Source organism: Geotrypetes seraphini, chromosome 11 (genome assembly GCF_902459505.1).
Source record: "Geotrypetes seraphini chromosome 11, aGeoSer1.1, whole genome shotgun sequence".
Lineage (NCBI taxonomy): Eukaryota > Metazoa > Chordata > Amphibia > Gymnophiona > Dermophiidae > Geotrypetes > Geotrypetes seraphini.
In genome coordinates, this window is record NC_047094.1 from 129,775,765 (window position 1) to 129,795,423 (window position 19,659).

Here is a 19,659-nt window from a genome sequence, read left to right on the forward strand (position 1 = left end):
AAAGGGTATAGCATTGTACATCTGGTAATTCCAACATTAATAATATTAACAGCAGTTTGTGTGCCATGCTGCTTACACAAGATTAGAAATGTTCCTTAAATTGAATGGAGTGTTCATGGTTAGTGATTGGGTTGGGGTTTACAATTTACAGATTTGGGTATGTGGTGGTATGAGGGGGGCTGATGTTCTGGTTCGTTATCTAGGTATTTCAAGAACAGGTAGGTTTTTAGGTGTTTTCTAAATTCGCCATAGTTGTTTGTATGTGCAATTAGTTTTTCTAAGTCTTTGCCCCATGTGGCTGCTTGGTACGATAACAGTTGTTGATGGTATCTCTTATATTTACACCCTCTAGCCGGTGGGGAGACAAATTTCAGGTGTGTTTTTCTTTCATGTCTGTTGGTTGGGAATGAGAAGAGGTCTGTGATGTATTTAGGGGCTAGACCATTTAATACCTTGAAGCAGAGACATCCTAGCTTCATCCCATTTACAGATCTAAGCTCTCTTCTCGGTCTATAAATTTCAAAAAACTCTTGTAAGATCTTTGGAGAAGCATGATGCAATGTCTGACGGATAATTGCAAGAATCTTAAATTGCACTCTTTATTGTATGGGTAACCAGTGCAGTTTTTCCAACCCAGGAGTTACATGGGTACTTCTTGAAACCCCCTGTGATTAATCTTGCAGCAGAGTTGATAAGCAAAGCCCTCAACTTCCCTTTCGAAACTCCTAAGTAGAGTGAATTGCAATAGTCCACTCTACTCAGGATCAATGCTTGAACCACAGTATGAAAATCATATGCTGGTAATATTGGCTTCAATCTATAGAGCAGTGGTTCTTAACCTGGGTTCGACCGAACCCCAGGGGTTCGGTGAGTCAGTCTCATGGGTTCGGCAGAGGTCAAAACACCCCCCCGACTCGTATAGCGCTTCGGTCACGTTCAATCATCTATCAGTTATTCAGTGATTTTGATCAAGACTGATCGTGTACTCGGTTTCTTGATCTATCAATCTGTAACTAACGCCTTATATACATCAATCAATTCCTGATCAAAATTTGTGATTTAACTGATGGATGATTGAACGTGACCGAAGCGCTTAGGATTCGTGATGATACGCCCCGCTTGTCCATAATTGGCTGCAGGTGATCACGCAACATCGCTTGGCCTATCTGTGCTGCAGGGGATTTGATGCGCACAGTAGTCGAATTGTAACTGTTGTGATGGTACGTCGTGTGATACCTATCTTAATATTTTAATCCCTTACTAACTAGGTCGAGCAAAATACGAAAGTGGTCGGAACGTGGTGGGAGTCAGCATCCTAATTGCATTATTATTCGAAATATAGGAGAACTTTTTTGTTTTCAAAATTGATATTATTTTTTCCCCTCACTGTATACCTATGTTTTGAATTTGTAAAAATCATATTTTATTTTTCCAATAAAGAAGGGTTCGGTGAACACGCATATGAAACTGGTGGGGTTCAGTACCTCCAACAAGGTTAAGAACCACTGCTATAGAGCATTTGAAATTGCATACATCCCACCCTGATTATTAAATCGTAACAGAAATGAACTGGCAACTCATTATTCCAATCAGAATGTTCCCATCTGGACTTCATCTGCCACGCCAAGGAGTGTTTCAGCCTTCTCCCTCTCGTGACTGGTTTACATTTTGGCAACTTGGGTGATGAAGTCTCAAATTCAGATGAGGCTGTGCTGGCTCATAAAATTCAAACTGAATCTAGTACAAATGAAATCTCACACGACTGGTTTCAAATTTTTTTTTTTTCCTTACGTTAGCCTCGCTCACTGTTCTTTGACATAGAATGAATAGGACAGTCCGTATACCTTGATGTTGACCAAGGGGTTTTCTAAGGAAATGTCCTTTCGTACCACCAGCTTCCCGCCATTCTTCACTTCACACAGAGCAGACACTTCTATCATGTTAGGCATAAATAAATATTTCTCGTACTCGGAGTAGTATATCTGCATGAAAATCTTTTCCTCTGGAATATAAGCATAATTTGATAATTAAATCAAACACAAATTAATAATTAAATCAAACACCTTGATGGCGTGGAATCACGGGGCAAAGTTACCCATACTACGAAATAGCACTGATGTTTATGTCCAAGGAAAGGTTATCAAGATGACTGATAAACTCATGACACAATTGTCCTAATTAAGGCCATGAAAGAAATATAAAAAAATACTCTTTTTTTTTTTTTTTTCCATTGGACTTATGGAAGTGGATATTATTGTATAAACCTGCCTAGATTCTTTATAGTCTCCCTTATATCAATGAATCTTAAAACAGATGGGACAGATGCTTTGTGAAGAAATAGGTGCATCCCCAACCCTATATGTCATGTCTGTCTGTCCAAGTTAGATTGATAGCTCTTCTGAGCAGGGACTGTCTATAAATGTCAGAATGTACAGCGCTATATAAGTTTGTTTATTCATTTATTCAATTTTTTAGCCCGTCCTCCCAAAGAAGCCCAGAACGGGTTACAATGTACATCCATAATAATCGAGACAAACCAGAGATGACATAATTTATATAAATTACAATATAGACATGACAATAATTTACAATATAAGTGATATGTGATAAGTAGTAGTGGTAAAAGCCCGGATTCTCTTAAAAACACTTTTTCACTGAACTGAGCTACCTTAAGGCAAGACTCGGGTAGGGAGCAGGTTAAAAGCCCTATAACAGAATGGGGGGGGGGGGGGCCCTGAGTAACGAATTCTCTTGTGTGAGGTCTCAGTGTTGCAAGATAGGCCCGGGGCAACAGAGGAGGTTCTCCAAGAGTGTTCATGTTGAAGGTTGCAGTGTTGGCAGATGGCGCCAGAGCAGAGGAAAGAGTTTTCAAGATGAATTTCCGAAGGAATGGGGTTGCAGTGTCTGAAAATGGTGCCCTGGGAAGGCAGGAGCTTGTGTGTGAGGTTACACGAGATGGTCCAGGTAGGCTGATTTATTCCTTTACCTATTCCTTGAGGACCGTCCACAATTAGACCTGAGCTGGGTTAATTGGGAAGACAAGGACTAGTAACTAGTGAGGTTGTGGATTCTGTTAGGGAGAGAAATGAAGGAAAGAATATATCCGTTCAAGAGATTTGCTGGTCTTACTTTTCTCAGGAGCAAAGGCTCAAAACTTTACCGTGCACAGCAAGGAACACCCACATTTCAACGTCCAAACATTTCTGACAGGTCTGGAGCCTCGGTAACACGAAGGTCAGAGCATTAAAATCTTCAAGAGTTAATGTGCTCCTTGTTGGAGCACGCATATTGTTGGCTTTGTATTTCATCTTTTATAAAATCAATAAAACTTTTTGAACTAAAAAAAAAAAAAAAAAAAAAAATCTTCAAGAGTGGCTGTGTGTGTGCGTCATGTCTAATAGGCCATGCCATGGAACTCAAAATTTTTTTTAAAGAAACCTCCCAAACCCATCTTGGCAACCGAGGCTTCAGCTGCAACTGGAAGGACATTGTTTTGGCCTCTTGGTCAAAACTCCGGCCTGCATACATGAGCTGTGCCTTCCATTCAGCTCTTGTATGCAGACACTAAGGCCCTGATTTTTATAAAGTCTACCTAAATTTCGGCTCCAACATCGGCACCTAACTCAAACGCCTCACAGTTGAATTGAATTGGAGTTAACTGAACGTTGGGCACCTACCTCGAATATCTCAATTCTATAAATCGTAGACATCTAGCCCGAAGTGCCTCTACTAAAAGTGGGCGTGGTTAGGGACAGATCAGGGGCGTGTTTTCCAGTCGGGTGCCTCTTTGTGAATCAGATGCCGTTAGGCTCCGATATCGGCACCTAACTTTCGTTGGAGAAAACCCTGGCACAAATCAAGGACGCCTAAATGTTTATTGTGAGCGTCTGTATCTCTACTAATGACTGGGGAGTCAATTCAGAGCGGTGTGCATGAGCGTCCGTAAAAGGTGTTACACTACAGAGTCACAAAGAGCTTTTGCGAGGTGTATACAGAGTTACAGGGGTTTCTGTGGTGGTGTTACAATACAGAATTATTAATATCGGCATAATCAATTACCCTACTTATGTTACCGGCACATCGATTGTCCTACCAAATCAATCGTCCTACCTATGTTCACAACTAATATTAGGGTTACTATTGCAGCTAAGTACACAATATTTGCATACCTCTTGAGGCGTTTGGCCAATTCAACTAAATATAGTCTATATACACGTATCTGTATCATGTTTTATATTTATCTTTGAAGTATTATCTTCCTCAGTCTAGCTTTCTGGGCTTTAGCCGTTGGGTCTATTTATATCCTATTGTGTTCTTCTTCCTATCAAGTTCTTGATTGGGGGGGAAGGGGGAGCTAGCCATGTTAGGATGCCAAGCATGACCTGAGCACGCTTAGGTGATGCTAAGCATGATTCTGTCCGGGACGTCTAAGTTTTATAGAATCGGTGCTGATATTGGAGCCTAACTTTAGGCGGACTTTGACTTCAGATGCTCAACACATATAATTTGCGTGTTGTTTGTGTTGCACATTGCCCGGTAAAATAAAAACACCATGGAACCCTGTGCATCTGCCCCTTGGACTAGAATAGGCTGCTTCATCTGTATATATATATATATATACAAATAAAACGCTGGGCTTTACTAAACCGCGGAAGAACGTCTTACCATGGGCCGGCAAGGCAAATGCTCTGATGAAACAAAATTGTTGCATAATTTATGACAGTGTTCATAAAACTGGACGCATTTCTTCGTCAGTTTTCATAATTTACCTTGGTTGGGACCCAGAAACACGGATCTGAATTCCTTCAACAATTCGCGCGTTGGTCGCCCGGTGTACAGGATGGAAGAGCCGCTGATGCTCACTTTCACACTCTTGAATTCAGATGTTAAGTTTTTAAGAATCAGTATGAGGTTGATGTCTTGACCAACCACAGGGGACTCAACCAGCTTGAACTTCCCATGTATTCCAGGTTCTTTTACATCCGCTGTTGCCTCTGGCTTTTCTGTTACTCCGGTGCTAGGATTGCTGCTCACCACAGGAATTTCTCCTCCCGATTCGCGTTCCGTAAGCTTTTTAGAAACCTTATCGTAGACTTCTCTTTCCATTTTGGAACCTAGTTAACAAGAAAAAGATAACATGGAATGCAAGCTCACATTTCCAGTTCGAAGTGCTGGCTTACTCCTGGATCCTGCGTCCCTTACCTTCTCTATATTTGTATTTATTTGTGATGTCTACAGGCTGGATACTGCCTAATGCCTTTGTGCTAATGTATTGGCCAATCGCAGCCGTGTCGGAGTAAACCTTTTCCTTAGTTTTATCACTGTGCTGAATCCAGGAAACACGGTCTGAATTCACCTCGGCATACACGAACATGCAATCGTAATCGAGGTCCACGTCGCCTTCCTTGATTGCTGTGACGGAAGTAGGTCCACAGCAATAAATTCCTAGAAAAGTGAAATAAATTTAATGGGTAGTAGTGGATGACTTCAGCACAGAGATTTAGCAGATACAGTTGTAATTGACATGTAAGCAAATTACTTGTATTACAAGGTTTTCTTTCAAATATGTATCTATAATAATAAAACCCTAGAGCGCGCATGCGCTGTTGAAACTTCGTGATTCCTGGCACCATGAGGTGCGCTTCTGTGCCAGTCCTCACAGCGCCTACGCAAGCTGGAGGCGCGTGCGGTGGCTGGAGAGCGTGACTGTGCAGCTCTGTCAATGGCGCCCGGCGACGACCGCCTTAGAGTCGAGCTTACGGGCTGCCGACCCCTTGGTACCGCGCCTGGTCGCTGGCTGAGGTGGCGGCGTGGGGCACTGCCCGAGCTGCTGGACGCTTCACGTGTTCCTCGGTACAGGGGCGGGAGCGTGGAGATCGGGTCCGGGGAAAAGGAAGGTTGGTTGTTGTGCGCTGAAAGGGTAAGGGAGCCGGCCAGAAACAAACATGCTATTGCACAGAGAAGTGGGGTGGGGGGAGGGAAATGCTGCTGCACAGGGAAATGGAGGGGGAGGGAAATGCTGCGGCTACACAGGGAAGGGTGGGAGGGAAATGCTGCTGCTGCACAGGGTAGTGGGGTGGGTAGAGGGGAGGGAAATGCTGCTGTTGCTGCACAGGGAAATGGAGGGGGAGGGAATGTAGGAATGCTGCTGCACAGGGAAGGGTGGGAGGGAAATGCTCCTGCTGCACAGGGAAGTTGGGGTGGGGGAGAGGGAAAGGGGGCCAGGGAACAAACTTGCTTTGCTTCAGGGGGGGGAGACAGAAGGGGGCCAGGGAGAGAGACAGACAGACAAAGGGGGCCAGGGAGAGCCACAGACAGAACGAATGACAGACAGACAGACAGCGTCCAAGGAGAGAGAGACAAAGAAAACAAAACAGACAGACAGACATCTGCTCTAGCACCCGTTAATGTAATGGGCTTAAAGACTAGTTTTAAATAATTGGATTGCTTAGGATATGTTACTTTAATATACTGTCGTCCACCATAGTTTCAAGACAGTTTACAATAAAGCAATCATTTATAAAAATACAATATTTAACTCAATAATGAGAAAAAGTCTTAAAACTAAACCCCATAAATTGATAAACGGAGAAATTTGTTAATCCTTACAAGAGAGCTTCACAAAACTGGGATCCTACAGCTTGACAGGTTTTCAGGATATCCATAATGGATTTGCAAATTTATCTAATGGAAATTCAGGGGTCCTTGTACCAAGGGCTTCTTTTACAAAGACGCGGTAGCGGTTTTAACGTGTGTAAATACCACGCGCTAAACCGCCGGCCCCGCTAGCCGCTACTGCCTCCTCTTGAGCCAGGCGGTAGTTTTTTTGGCCAGCGTGGGGGTTAACGTGCGATTAAAAGTTGTGTGCTAAACCCGCTAGCGCGGCTTTGTAAAAGGAGCCCTAAGGTGCGCTAACCGATTTAGTGCGCGCTAAAGATTAGCACGCGCTAAATCGGTTAGCGCGTCTTACCCCATGTTTTACTAAGGTGCACTATGTGTTTTAGCGCATACTAACTGCTAACGCATTCATAGACTAAGTTTCAAGTTTCAAGTTTATTCAGTTTTTGATGAATCGCCTATTATAAATTCTAGGCGATGTACATGTTACAATTTTAATATATAAGAAACTTACAAGATAATTCAAAAATACAAGATACAAATGATACATACATGAGTTTAGGGAGAGAGGGGAAAAAGTTACAATAATAGGGTATTGTTAAAAAAAAAAAGGAAAGAACAATAGGGAGGGTATTTATAAAACCAGAGCACAATGTAAAAAAGAATTAAGAAAGCTGTGTTAAAAATCATAGGCATCTTTAAATAAATAAGTCTTTAAAAGTGATTTGAATTTAACAGAATCAGGTTCAGATCGAATATACTGTGGTAACATATTCCACCACTGAGGGCCCATAACTGTAAAAATATCTAGTCTTCTGGTTCCAATAACCTTTAAAGATGGTACTGAAAGGAGACTCTGTTCCGATGATCTTAACGAGCGTTTTGGCTTGTATGGAATTAATAACTTAGATATGAACTGCGGTTCATTAAAAGCTAATGTTTTAAAAATAAGAAACATTATTTTAAACATGATCCTATGCCCAATGGGTAACCAATGTGCATCCTTCAAAAGAGGTGAGACATGGTCATACTTTTTTGCATTATAAACTAATTTTACGGCAATGTTCTGGATAATCTGTAATCTCCTTTTCTCCTTATTTGTGATATTTAAAAATAAAGCGTTACAGTAGTCGATTTTTGATATTATAAAAGAATGGATTAATATTTTCAGGGATGAAGTAGTAAGGAATTTAGAGATTGATCTAATTTGACGAAGTTTGAAGAAACAGGTTTTAACTATAAGAGAAATATGATCATGGTATGAAAGATTCGCATCAATTACTATTCCAAGGATTTTAACTGAGGGAACCAATTCAATTAACGTTTAGCATGTGGTTAGTGCACGCTAATATTTAGCATGCACTAGAACACTTAGTGCATCTTTGTAAAAGGAGCCCTTAGTAAAAGGACCCCTCAATATGGCTAGTTGGAAAATTCAACTGACTGTAGGGAGGGTGGGTCATCCTGTCCTGAATGCGGAAGAGCTATTTGTTTGTTTGTGTGTGTGTGTGTGTGCATGTAGTGATGATATATTTTATAACATAGACCTGATGGGCCGCCGCGGGAGCGATGGACCTCTGGTCTGACCCAGTGGAGGCAACTTCTTATGTTCTTATGTAACATCTACTGTATGATGCGACATATGTTTTTTTTATTTTATATTGATTTATTATTTTAGATTGTTGATGTTAATGCTAAAAAATTCGATCATGTTTCCTCCCTCTTGCACAAAGCTCATTGGTTGCCTGTTGAATACAGAATTAGTTATAAAATTCTATTACTTGCATTCAAGACACGTCAAAGTAACCAACCTGAATTTATCAATAGTTTCCTAATCCCCTATTGTCCATCTAAAACACTTCGCTCTATGTCTCAAAATCTCCTTGCAGTCCCATCTCTCACGTCCATAAATACAATAAGATCCAATAATTTTACAGTGACTGCACCATCCCTTTGGAATTTTATTCCTAGTTATCTTCGTGAAGAATTATCTCTACTCCATTTTACAACAAAGCTGAAAACATTTTTGTTCAAAGATAATAACTTTTATTCTTTTTTACCGCCATAACCAAAAGTTCTAGGCGGTTTTATACTAAAAAGAGCTGGACAATCGGTGAAATACAACAATACGAATATGTGTAAAATAGAATTTCAATAATAAAATTCACTAAGTAATAAACTTATCGAACAAAGGGGTCTTAATTAATTCCCGAAAACTGCAGTAGGGTAATATATCTAACCAAGATTGTTGCTAGGATCCTATCTAAGAAGGTCTTATATCTACGCCCATTAATTTTTGGATAAGCAAATAAGTAGAAGTTTCTAGTTTCTCTTGATGGTCTATGCATTTGATACTTAACTGCCCTTATACGGGTTACACAGACGCCGACGGCAGAAGGCCTCATCTTTCCCTTCCTGGTCGTTCTCTCCTTAATTGTACTCTTTCCTTAAAATATTGTAGTTCCTATCCATCTCTCCATTTGTTCCCGTTTGTCTTATCTGGGTATGTTACGTATATTTTAATTGTCAACTGCAAACCCTATTTTTATTGTACACCACTCAGAAGTCTGATTGAGCGGTATAAAATTTTTTTTTAATAAACTTGAAACTTGAACTGCTCTATAAGTAGCCCAATTAAATGGATAAATTCTTGAACCTGCCCCTAGGACACACCTGATCCTTCCCTAACTTACAATATAAGCGGTGTCAATTGCTCTTCCTCTCTTTGTTTTGATTACTTTCCTTAGCTTAAACAGTCAAACTCTGACTATATTTCATCTTGTAAGGCTAAAACTTATCCATCCACTGGTGGGAACCAATATTGCCCTTATAAGTGCTTCTGAATATTGACCAGAAAGTGATCAACTGGTTGGTTGAGTTTTATTTATTTATTTATTTTTTTTTTAGCAAGAAATTCATCCATGGGATGTTTCTTTGGAGTGATAAATATTCTTAACATGAAATTTTTTTTTTTTTTTTTAGAAGTTGAATTCACCACAGCAAAAAAATATTACCACTATTTCCACTTGTCACTATCTTACCTTTACTAGGTTCCTGTGGAGTGGAGTCCAGGACCTGCCATCCATCATAATGCGATCCTAAATCTCTTCGAATAAACCAGGACTCATTCCAAACATGGAAATTCCTGTACCATTATTGGAACAAATAGAAGAAACTCTTTGAAGTTACACCAAAAGACACAAGACTGTTCAACAAAATAGGAGATACAAAAACCGAGTGCTTCTCAGTCATGTCCTTGAGGCACACCTGTTGGATCTGGGAGGCTGTCCTAACTCTACCAGTTAGAGGTCTGAATTTCACTGCTAACCAAATCACACCACCACTCGGTGCTCATCCCATATAGTTAGAAAAAAGAACAAACAGGATCTCCACAGGGATAACCAGAGCGGAACAATAAGAGTTCCAAAAACAATTCAACCAAGGGACAGAAGTGTACTCAAAATCATAGATGATTTAGAAAAAGCCTTTATATATATCTCTCTCACAATGACCCGACACGGTCTGTATTTTGGATCCACCATGCCTGCTTCAGGAGTCGTGTTGACAAAGACACAGGTGTCTCAAAATGCAAGGAGATCAGACATCTTGGACAGATAACTTCTTTGAATGAATAGCTAAAATTGGATCCACAGTTATATAGAATTGATCACCATCACTGCGGATAAGCTGATCAATTCTATATAATTATGGACAGTGGATCCAATTTTAGCTATTCGTTCAAAGGAGTTGTTTATCTGTAGGATATAGGTGGAGCTCCCATTTATAGATTTAGGTTTATTAAATTTGATTAAGGCAAACAAACAAGTCAATAAAATTTCAGAAATAGAACGCCAATATAATTATAACATAGTAATTGAAAACCTTTTTTATGTGCCAAAGCTTTTGGTTAGCTCTGCATAACACTGCATTTTATGATTCATAGAGGATGAACATTTTTACAAGCATTTGCTAATTTTAGCTATTATATGTGGAAGAATAGGAAAGGATGCATTAACCTATGTATATGGAATGGCCAAGTTGTCGTCCCCACACACCCCATCTAACCCTTCGCCCAACCCCCATAATTACCAGCCCCTCGCCATATTTGCATATCAAAGCTCATATTTCCTCAACTATGGACTATGAACTTTTCCTCTAGGAACTTATCCAAACCTTTTTTAAACCCAGCTAAGCTAACTGCTTTTACTACATCTTTTGGCAGCGCATTCTAGAGCTTAATTATTCTGTGAGTGAAAAAAAAAATAAAAAATTTCCTCCTCTTGGAGTACTGTATCATATCAACACAGAAGTGCTTCATGCATTTTCAAACTTACTGTTTTCTTCACACTTAAGTTTGATTAAGACAATACTGGAAGACAATTGGCACCTTATTCAAGTAGAGTCGGCGGAGGATATTTACCAAATGCTGTCATTGCTTATGTCCAGGACCTTTCCCTCTTCGTCGTAAAATATGTCAATGCTTAGGACTCCATCTGTGTTATGTGCTGAGTTGTAGTTTGTGATCACCCGGGTAGGAATCCCCAAACACCTCAAGACTGATACAAAACGAAGAGAAGAAATTAAATATTCCACTCTTCATTTGAAACCATTATAGACTGCGTTCTGGCATTTTCTTTTTTGTTGTTGCGGTGGTGGGGTCATAGAGTGCCAGTGTGAGGAGAAGAGTCAGACAATACCAATGGTTGCCAGCAACAAGCCAGACACCCTCCACCCGATATTCAGCGCTATTTAATTGGCTACGAATGGCTCCTGGATGGTTAAATAGCACTTAGATCACTAAGCGCTCATTTCCAGTGCGAGATGGCCACTGAACATTAGCGCTTAGGGACTGATTCTATAAGTGGGGTCTAATGAGGCCTAACTCCTAGGCCTGCTCGGCACTTTTGTCAGATAACCGCTAGGTGTTTCCAAGTTTATTTGTTTAATCAACAAGCGCCTCAACGGTTTACAATGGAAGACTAACCTCCCTCTCTTACAAAGGTGCACTAAGCTTTTTAGCGCGCGCTATACACGCGCTAAATGCTAACGCGTCCATGTTATCCTATGGACGCGTTAACGGTTGGCGCCTGCGTTGATTTAGTGCGCGCTGAATCCACGCTAAAACGCTTAGCGCACCTCAAGGCCCTCTTTTACTAAGGTGCGCTAACCAATTGGTGCGTGCTAATCGATTTTTTTAATGCATGCTAAACGCCAATGCGTGCATGTTAGTCTTTGGACGCGTCGGCGTTTAGCGTGCGATAATCGGTTAGCCCACCTTAGTAAAAGAGGGAGTAAAGTAAAATGAAAAAAATGAATAGAAAATAACGGATGCCATTTATAGAATTATGGCTATCGATGCGGTGCTGGTAAATTGGAACAATTCTAAAAAAAAAAATAAAGCGCTAGCATTTAAGCACTCATTACATAGGTAAATATTTAAAATACTATCATATATGCTCATTGTGTGCTTGTATGCCTGTTTCTACCAATATTCCATGTAAGCACTATTCTGTAAATATGCGTGAATCTTGCACAGTGCCTAGTTGGGGGTTGCCATTTTTTGGGCCGCAAAAACCCGGACACATGGCTCCGCCCTGTTCCGCCTCCAGCACTGCCCCATTTCGCTCCGGCCCCGCCCAGTTCCGCTCTCAGCTCTGTTCCGTTCCTCCCCAGCCCCGCCTCCCCCCACAAGCCTCCTCCTTTCTTCCCTGACAAGCTATGGCCGCGTCTGAAGGGGCCTGGAGCACGCACAGATAAGTGTGACATCAGCCGTGCATGCTCGGATGCCCTCCAGATGTGGCCGGAGCTCGTTGGGGCTTTTTCAAAACCCAGACAAACTGCCGGGTTTTGGAAAGTCCATCCGGGACCCTGGACAGTCCTTTAAAAAGAGGACAAATCTGGGTTTTTCTGGGTGTCTAGTAACCCTATGCCTAGTTCTAAGGGAAGTGTGCACATGGGCAGAGCATAGATTGAGACCCCTGGTTTATAGTGTTCTACAAATGCATAATTGTGTGTTCAAACTCCCTCCTCGAGGGCCGGAATCCAATCAGGTTTTCAGTATTTCCCCAATGAATATGCGTGAGATCTATTTGCATGCACTGCTTTCAATGCATATTCATTGGGGAAATCCTGAAAACCTGACTGGGTTCCGGCCCTTGAGGACCAGAGTTGCCCAACCCTGAGCTAGACACACACAAAGAGGGGATGGATAGTCAAAAGAGATCAAGCTAGGATTGAAGAGACCATCTAGGCCAGGGGTGGGCAACTCCGGTTCTCGAGGGCCGCAATTCAGTCGGGTTTTCAGGATTTCCCCAATGAATATGCATGAGATCTATGTACATGCACTGCTTTCAATGCATATTCATTGGGGAAATACTGAAAACCTGACTGGATTGTGGCCCTTGAGGAGGGACTTTGAGATCCCTGCTATAAACTACACATATATCTTTGGTATTTAGGTAACTACAATTACACCAGCTCTAAGACGGCTTAGGTGCTCATTCCTAACTCTCTAGGCAGGACCCGAGATAGCAAGGTTTCACTAGAGGTAGTTCTTGTCAGACAAATCTCATTAATTTCTGTGACTGGGTGACCAGAGAATTGGCTCAAGGGAGAGCAATAGATGTGGTGTATTTAGATTTTAGTAAAGCCTTTGATAAAGTTCTGTATAGACAGCTAATACATAAACCGAATACCCTCAGCATGGATCCTAAACAGACTGACTGGGTTAGGAAATGGTTGAGTGGAAGGCGACAGAGTATAGTGGTAAATGGGGGAGGGAAGGCTACCAGTGGTGTGCCACAAGGTTCAGTGTTTGGGATGATTCTTTTTAACATCTTTGCAAGAGATATTGCTGAAGGGCTGTCTGGTAAGATTTGCCTCTTTGTGGATGACATCAAAATCTGCAATGAGGTGTAGATAACATGAGGGAAAACCTAGCAAGGATTGAAGAATGGCCCACAATTTGATGGGTAATATTTAATGCTAGAAAATGCAGGGTCATGCATTTGGGCTACAAAAATCTGATGCTGGCTTTTACAAAGAAAACCAAAAAAAAAACTCTGTGGAGTGACGATGTTCCTAATGGACTTTATTTGAAAGTGTCAAAGTTCCAAAGGTACACTGAAATCATCCACATAAAACAAATTCATCCACATAAAAATAAATCATCCACATAAAAGCCTTAAAGGACCTAGTCCGCTAGGGATACAGGACCCAACACGGTCCGTGTTTCGACAAAAAGGTCTTCTTCAGGGGTCCCTGGGGGTCCTATAAAGGTGAGTATGTTGGAAACAATTGTGTGGTGAGCCGGAAGTGAGACACTGCTTGTGTTTGCAACATTCTAGAGCTCAGACTGTGATGTCATAATGCCTGATTCCACCAATGCCTAAGCTCCGTCCTCATCTGCGCAAACCTCAAACACTTTAAAATCCTAAGTAGCAAAAAACAAAAGGAATTGACCCCAAAATATCCACAAAGAAGAAAATCCAGAGAAAACCAAAAAAACTCTGTGGAGTGACGATGTTCCTAATGGACTTTATTTGAAAGTGTCAAAGTTCCAAAGGTACACTGAAATCATCCACATAAAACAAATTCATCCACATAAAAATAGGTTATCCACATAAAAGCCTTAAAGGACCTAGTCCGCTAGGGATACAGGACCCAACACGGTCCGTGTTTCGACATTGCAAATGCAAGCAGTGTCTCACTTCCGGCTCACCACACAATTGTTTCCCACGTACTCACCTTTATAGGACCCCTGAAGAAGACTTTTTGTCGAAACGCGAACCGTGTTGGGTCCTGTATCCCTAGCGGACTAGGTCCTTTAAGGCCTATATTATGCAGGTTCCAATTTCCTGCATAATATAGGCTTCTACCAGATGCCCTGTTATAGAGGTGCTTTTCGTAGCATCACTGTCAGAAGAACTTAGAGTTTAGTTGTTGTTCCTAAAATGTTGCATACCTGTGCACATTACCCCCGCAAACACCCAGCACTGGCCGTATTTGACAGGCTCGTATCCTCCTTTGCGCCAATTTGAAAGGATCTCGGCACTCCCATTCCAGGTGGTTGGGTCAGTGCCGTCACTGAAGTCCTCTTCCCACTTTCCCTCCAGTACGCCGTTTTCATCATTGCTATTAATCTATACCAAAAAAAAAACCCACAAGAGCTTTCATCTTTTATACGATAACGACATAAATAAGGGTAAATGTGGAAATGGATGCGACAAAACACAACGTGGATTTTGACGATGTGGGTCTGGAAAGGAAATCCAATGAACGGCCCTGGCCTTGTGTAATTGAACTAGGCAAGACAATTTTGAAAGAAGGCAATAACTATTCTTTTAAAATAAATTAGTGCAGTGTTGTATTTGTGGGCGATTAGGGGGGGTCAATAATTATCTGGTGGTGATTGCTGTTTTGCTGACTGCCACCTGCATTATACCCAGAGACTGAATGCCAGGCTATGCCCCTTGCCGTCCCCCTACCTTTTTGACTTCCCCAGCTTGAGGTTGCTGCCCACGTCAGCTTCGGCACTCTCTGTGACATCACTTCCGGGACCCGTGCCTAGGAAGTGACATCAAAGGGTGAGCCGACACCGTCGTAAGCATGCCGCTCATGCCAGAGAAGTTATAAAGGGAAGGGGTGCACGAACGACGGGGGGAGGGCAGGGGAGGGTCACCCTTACCAGGCCACTGCCTCGATGTGACATTTTTAAAGCGTTTTAATTCTGAGATTATTATTGATTTTTAACTTGGATCAGCTTAACCCATTCCTTACCATTGCGCTGATCACCCTGCCCACATACACCGGATCGCCTCTTTTGGAACAATCGGCCGCCGGATCTTTGGCGTACTCCAGGCTCCTGTCCAGAATATCCAAGCAGATGTCCAGAATATCTTTCTCAAACTACAAATAAAAGCAGATGAAGCTGTCATTTCTGATCCCCGCACGATTATCCTACAGACCAACCTCATGGCCTTGATTCGCTAAGCTTTAATTCTCGTATGTAAAGAGTGGAAGAAAAAAAAACCTTAGGGACCAGTTTACTTAAGGCTAAGAGGTTTCACAATATTCTAGCAGTTACTGCATGGTAAAATGCAGTTCAAGTGATTTTGGGCTAAGGGCGGAGCATGGGCAAGGATGTGCCATCTACGGTAAGTAGCACTATGCATTTACCATTTGCTAACTGGCTAGCAAATAGTTAATATGAGATCACTTACAGCAATGTATCGCAAACTGAGTGCCGTGGCACACTAGTGTGCCTCCTGAGATTCCAAGTGTGCCGTGGCACATTGAGGCGGAAGAGAGGCATTTGCCAGCTGACTTCCCCAGGCAGTACAGCACCAGCACTGCCCGATTCGCCAAAGGCCTGCATGTTGCCCCCTTCGCTCTAGCATCCTCCAGCTTCCCCCCTGGCTTCCCGGTCTCACCTTTAAAGCTAATTACAGCAGCCTGAAGAGGATCGCCAGTAGGTAAAATGATTTTATTTTCAATATAGTGATTGAAATATGTCAATTTTGAGAATTTATATCTCCTGTGTGTATATGAAAAATGAATGGAAAACATTGCATTACAATTAGTAAAGGGGATGGGATCTGGGTGGGCCTAGGGAGGTCTGTGGTTGGGGCACTCAGTTGATATTTGTTAGACTTAGGGGGTGGTTAGCTTGGAGTAGTTGAGAAACGCTGCTGTAGGCAATCGGCTGGTGCCAGTGCCTCTCCTTCTCTCCGGCCTTCTTCCCTGCTGGCGCCCCCTACTGGCGGCTCAGGGCCTATCTGGAGGGCCTCTGCACATCCGCGCACGTCTGGGTGCTTCAAGCCTTGACCACTACCTGTAGTGTGCCCCGGCTTGAAAAAGTTTGAGAGACCCTGATCTAACATGTCAGCTTTCAGGTAAGTAACAACCTTTCCTTTGCCATTCAATATATTAGAGCAGGGTCTCTCAAACTCTTTTTTTTTTTTTTTTTTTTTTTAAGCTCTAGGACACTAAAAGGAGAAAATGTTTTTCACAGCACATTAACCACGAAACCAGCCACAACCACCGAGAGCACACAGACCCGATCCTACCAAGAGTGTGAACTCTTCCCCCCCATGCAATCCGCTAAGAAGATCGACTGTCGGCTCCGGGCGGCTTTCCCGCAGAGGAGAGAATCCTGCATTCACCGTGGGCCTCATCTGGGGCAGCCTCCTTGGAGCGGCTGGGGCACGGGCAGTGTGTCTGGGAGGGAATGCATGGATGGGAGAACATCGCAGGGGAGGAGATATAGGCATCCTGGGACTGTCTGCCAAGTCTCTTCCCTGAAGAAGCCCTTTCTGGAAACGTCAATCGCTCCTCCTAAACTTACTTGCTCCACTTCATCACTGACGCTGAAACCGTGGATTGAAGACAAAGTTTTATTTTATTTTTCTTTCCAGCTTATGATTTATCTTTAATCTTATCTATTGTTTAGCCTTTTGTCTTTGTTTTGTTCTATTTCTATCATTTAAATTTCTCCAGAATTCTACTGTTCAACGGCTCCCCCTTCTGCTTCTATTCCTTTCTCTCCTCTCTTCTACCTTCCAAAGTATTTAGATCAATGCTGTCTTGTTAAAATGTTTATTTTATTTTTATTTTTCCTCTAACTCTACTTTTCACTTCTCTATTACCCTCCAGGTACTTTAGTTAGATTGTGAGCCTTCGGGACAGTAAGGGAATTTTTCAAGTACCTTTCTTATTTCTAATCTTAATGTATATTTTCTGTAAACCGCTTAGAACCTAACGGATGTAGCGGTATATAAGAAATAAATTACATTACATTACATTACATTAAATTATAAAATTGCGAAACCAATTTGAAAAATTAAATTTCATATGGGTAATTGTAACAACAGAGAAACTAAAGTAGATGGAACAGAATTTCTAATTATCGCGATGAATGTGTGATGGTAATTTAAAAAAAATGACAAATGTGCTAATCAATATTTAATGAGAAAAAGATGGAGGTTTTTTTGAGAGACGTGGCAGAAATGGCCTTAGCACATGGGAAAGACTCACGCTAGGGTGCGCTAAAGCCTATTTTTAGCACAGCTTCGTATAAAGATTACATAATGCTTCCCACATCAGTTTAATATATGTCGGCTTAGAATTCAATATGCATAAAGTTTATAGTTTATTCAATTTTTGATTAAACGCTTTTTCGTTTCTTCAAAGCGTTGTACAGAATATAAAATAACTTTACAGTAAAAAAGTAAATAAAACATTTAATACAAACTTTCTATAATCGACATGACTGACGGCAAAACATACTAGGTAATTATAGGCAGACATGCTATAGACACAAGTGGTAAAGAGGGTAAGAAATACAATTGATAAAGTAAATGTAAGAAACATTTAAGGTAAACACAAAAGGAATTAGGGAAATGGGTATGAATTAAAAACAAATATTATTTATTTGATCTCTAAAATGAGCCTCTTGTTTTTTTTTTTTGTTTTTTTTGTTTTTCAATTAAAAGCGTCGTTAAAAAGGAAGCATTTTAAGTTGCTTTTAAATTTTTTTAAGTTTTTTTCCATTTTTAAATATAATGGAAGAGAGTTCCAGATTGTCGGGGCTGTAACTGAAAAAACTGAAGTACGGCGTGTGCCAATATTTTTTAGGGAAGGAATGTTGAGGTTAAATTGAGTTATGGACCTTAAGGATCTTGGTGGGTCGTATGGAATCAGTAATCTGTCTATGAAGGCTGGGGCATTTGACTGCAGAGTTCCGAATGTTAAAAGGGCAATTTTATATGTTACTCTTTGTGAGACTGGCAACCAATGGGCGTTTTGAAGGAGAGGGGTTACATGATCATACTTCTTTGCTCCTGAAATTATCTTAATAGCAGTATTTTGAATCAATTGCAAACGTTTTAAGTCTTTATGATATATTCCTTTTAAAAGTGAGTTACAGTAATCTAATTTCGATATAACGAGTGAATGTATCAGATTATTGAGAGAACTAATGTCGAGAAAAGGGGCTAATGATCGTATCATTCTCAGTCTATAGAAACAATTTTTAACTAAGGCGCTTATTTGAGGTCGAAAAGTTAATTTATTGTCTATGAGAACACCTAAAATTTTTATAGTAGCACACATTAAAATTTCTAAGGTGCATTAAAAAATAGATATATTTGCACAGATATATGAAACAAACCTGAAAAAGGATCCAAAAATCAGGAATACAGATAAAATAATCTGAATACGAATTGGAAAGAGTTTCCCCACTGCCGTCATATCTGTAGGCGCTCACAGATGCTATGTATTATGGGTATTTGTATATTAGTCTGGTAGGGGATGATAAAACAGGATATTGGGGATTGGTACACATGTTTTGCTTTTAAGAACCGTCTAAAGCATGGGTGTCAAAGTCCCTCCTCGAGGGCTGCAATCCAGTCGGATTTTCAGGATTTCCCCAATGAATATGCATGAGATCTATTTGCATGCACTGCTTTCATTGTATGCTAATAGATCTCATGAATATTCATTGGGGAAATCCTGGATCCGACTGGATTGCGGCCCTTGAGGAGGGACTTTGATCACTATCATAGTTCTATCTCTTTAGACCAGGGGTATCAAAGTCCAGATGCATTGACATATATAATTTTTGCATTATCTAGGAATTCTCGTCGCATTCCGAGCCTAAGAATGTCTCTCCCCCCTCCCCCCACCTTTACCTGGCCATAGTTCCATCCAAAGTACTGCAAATTCTTCACGGTTCCCATGTATAAGATTCCGCTGTCATTCAAAACATACTCGCTCCGTTCATCTTCATTTTCCAGGTAGACGTCATCAGCTGAAAGCAAGACAGCAGACTCTGAGAATATAATCGACTCTTCCGTGGTAATCTGAATTTAATTATTTGTAACTAGTTTTTTAGCCCGTTACATTAACGGGTGCTAGCAGCCCTTTTCGTTTACTTTTACCTCCTCCCTGTCCAGCAGCACCCCCCCAATTCCCATTCCATGAATCACACCAGGTGTTTTCAAAACCGACTCCTGCTCATGAAAACATCAGCAAACAGACCCA

At 41.3% G+C, this 19,659-nt stretch overlaps 1 protein-coding gene and 1 long non-coding RNA gene across 3 annotated transcripts in view; one reads left to right on the forward strand and one right to left on the reverse strand.

Annotated features, from left to right (window-relative positions):
- The window catches only part of LOC117369157, a 53,319-nt gene extending 42,151 nt beyond the window's left edge, over window positions 1–11,168 (forward strand). The window contains exon 3 of the long non-coding RNA XR_004541089.1: window positions 9,669–11,168. This is a non-coding gene — a long non-coding RNA (uncharacterized LOC117369157). The remainder of the gene's footprint in view (window positions 1–9,668) is intronic.
- LOC117369155 (protein-glutamine gamma-glutamyltransferase 6-like) overlaps window positions 1–19,659 on the reverse strand; it is a 34,792-nt gene that overhangs the window by 10,930 nt on the left and 4,203 nt on the right. Inside the window, exons 1-8 of one of the 2 annotated variants that reach the window (XM_033963241.1) lie at window positions 19,308–19,466; window positions 15,397–15,525; window positions 14,582–14,759; window positions 11,039–11,174; window positions 9,660–9,763; window positions 5,203–5,445; window positions 4,770–5,114; window positions 1,845–2,002 (exon numbers count right to left, since the gene is read on the reverse strand). In XM_033963241.1, coding sequence (XP_033819132.1) covers window positions 1,845–2,002; window positions 4,770–5,114; window positions 5,203–5,445; window positions 9,660–9,763; window positions 11,039–11,174; window positions 14,582–14,759; window positions 15,397–15,525; window positions 19,308–19,355 — 1,341 coding nt within the window. In that variant the 5' untranslated portion in view covers window positions 19,356–19,466. Of the gene's footprint in view, window positions 1–1,390; window positions 2,003–4,769; window positions 5,115–5,202; window positions 5,446–9,659; window positions 9,764–11,038; window positions 11,175–14,581; window positions 14,760–15,396; window positions 15,526–19,307; window positions 19,467–19,659 lie in introns of those variants that run through there. The other variant, XM_033963242.1, reaches the window with a different exon arrangement.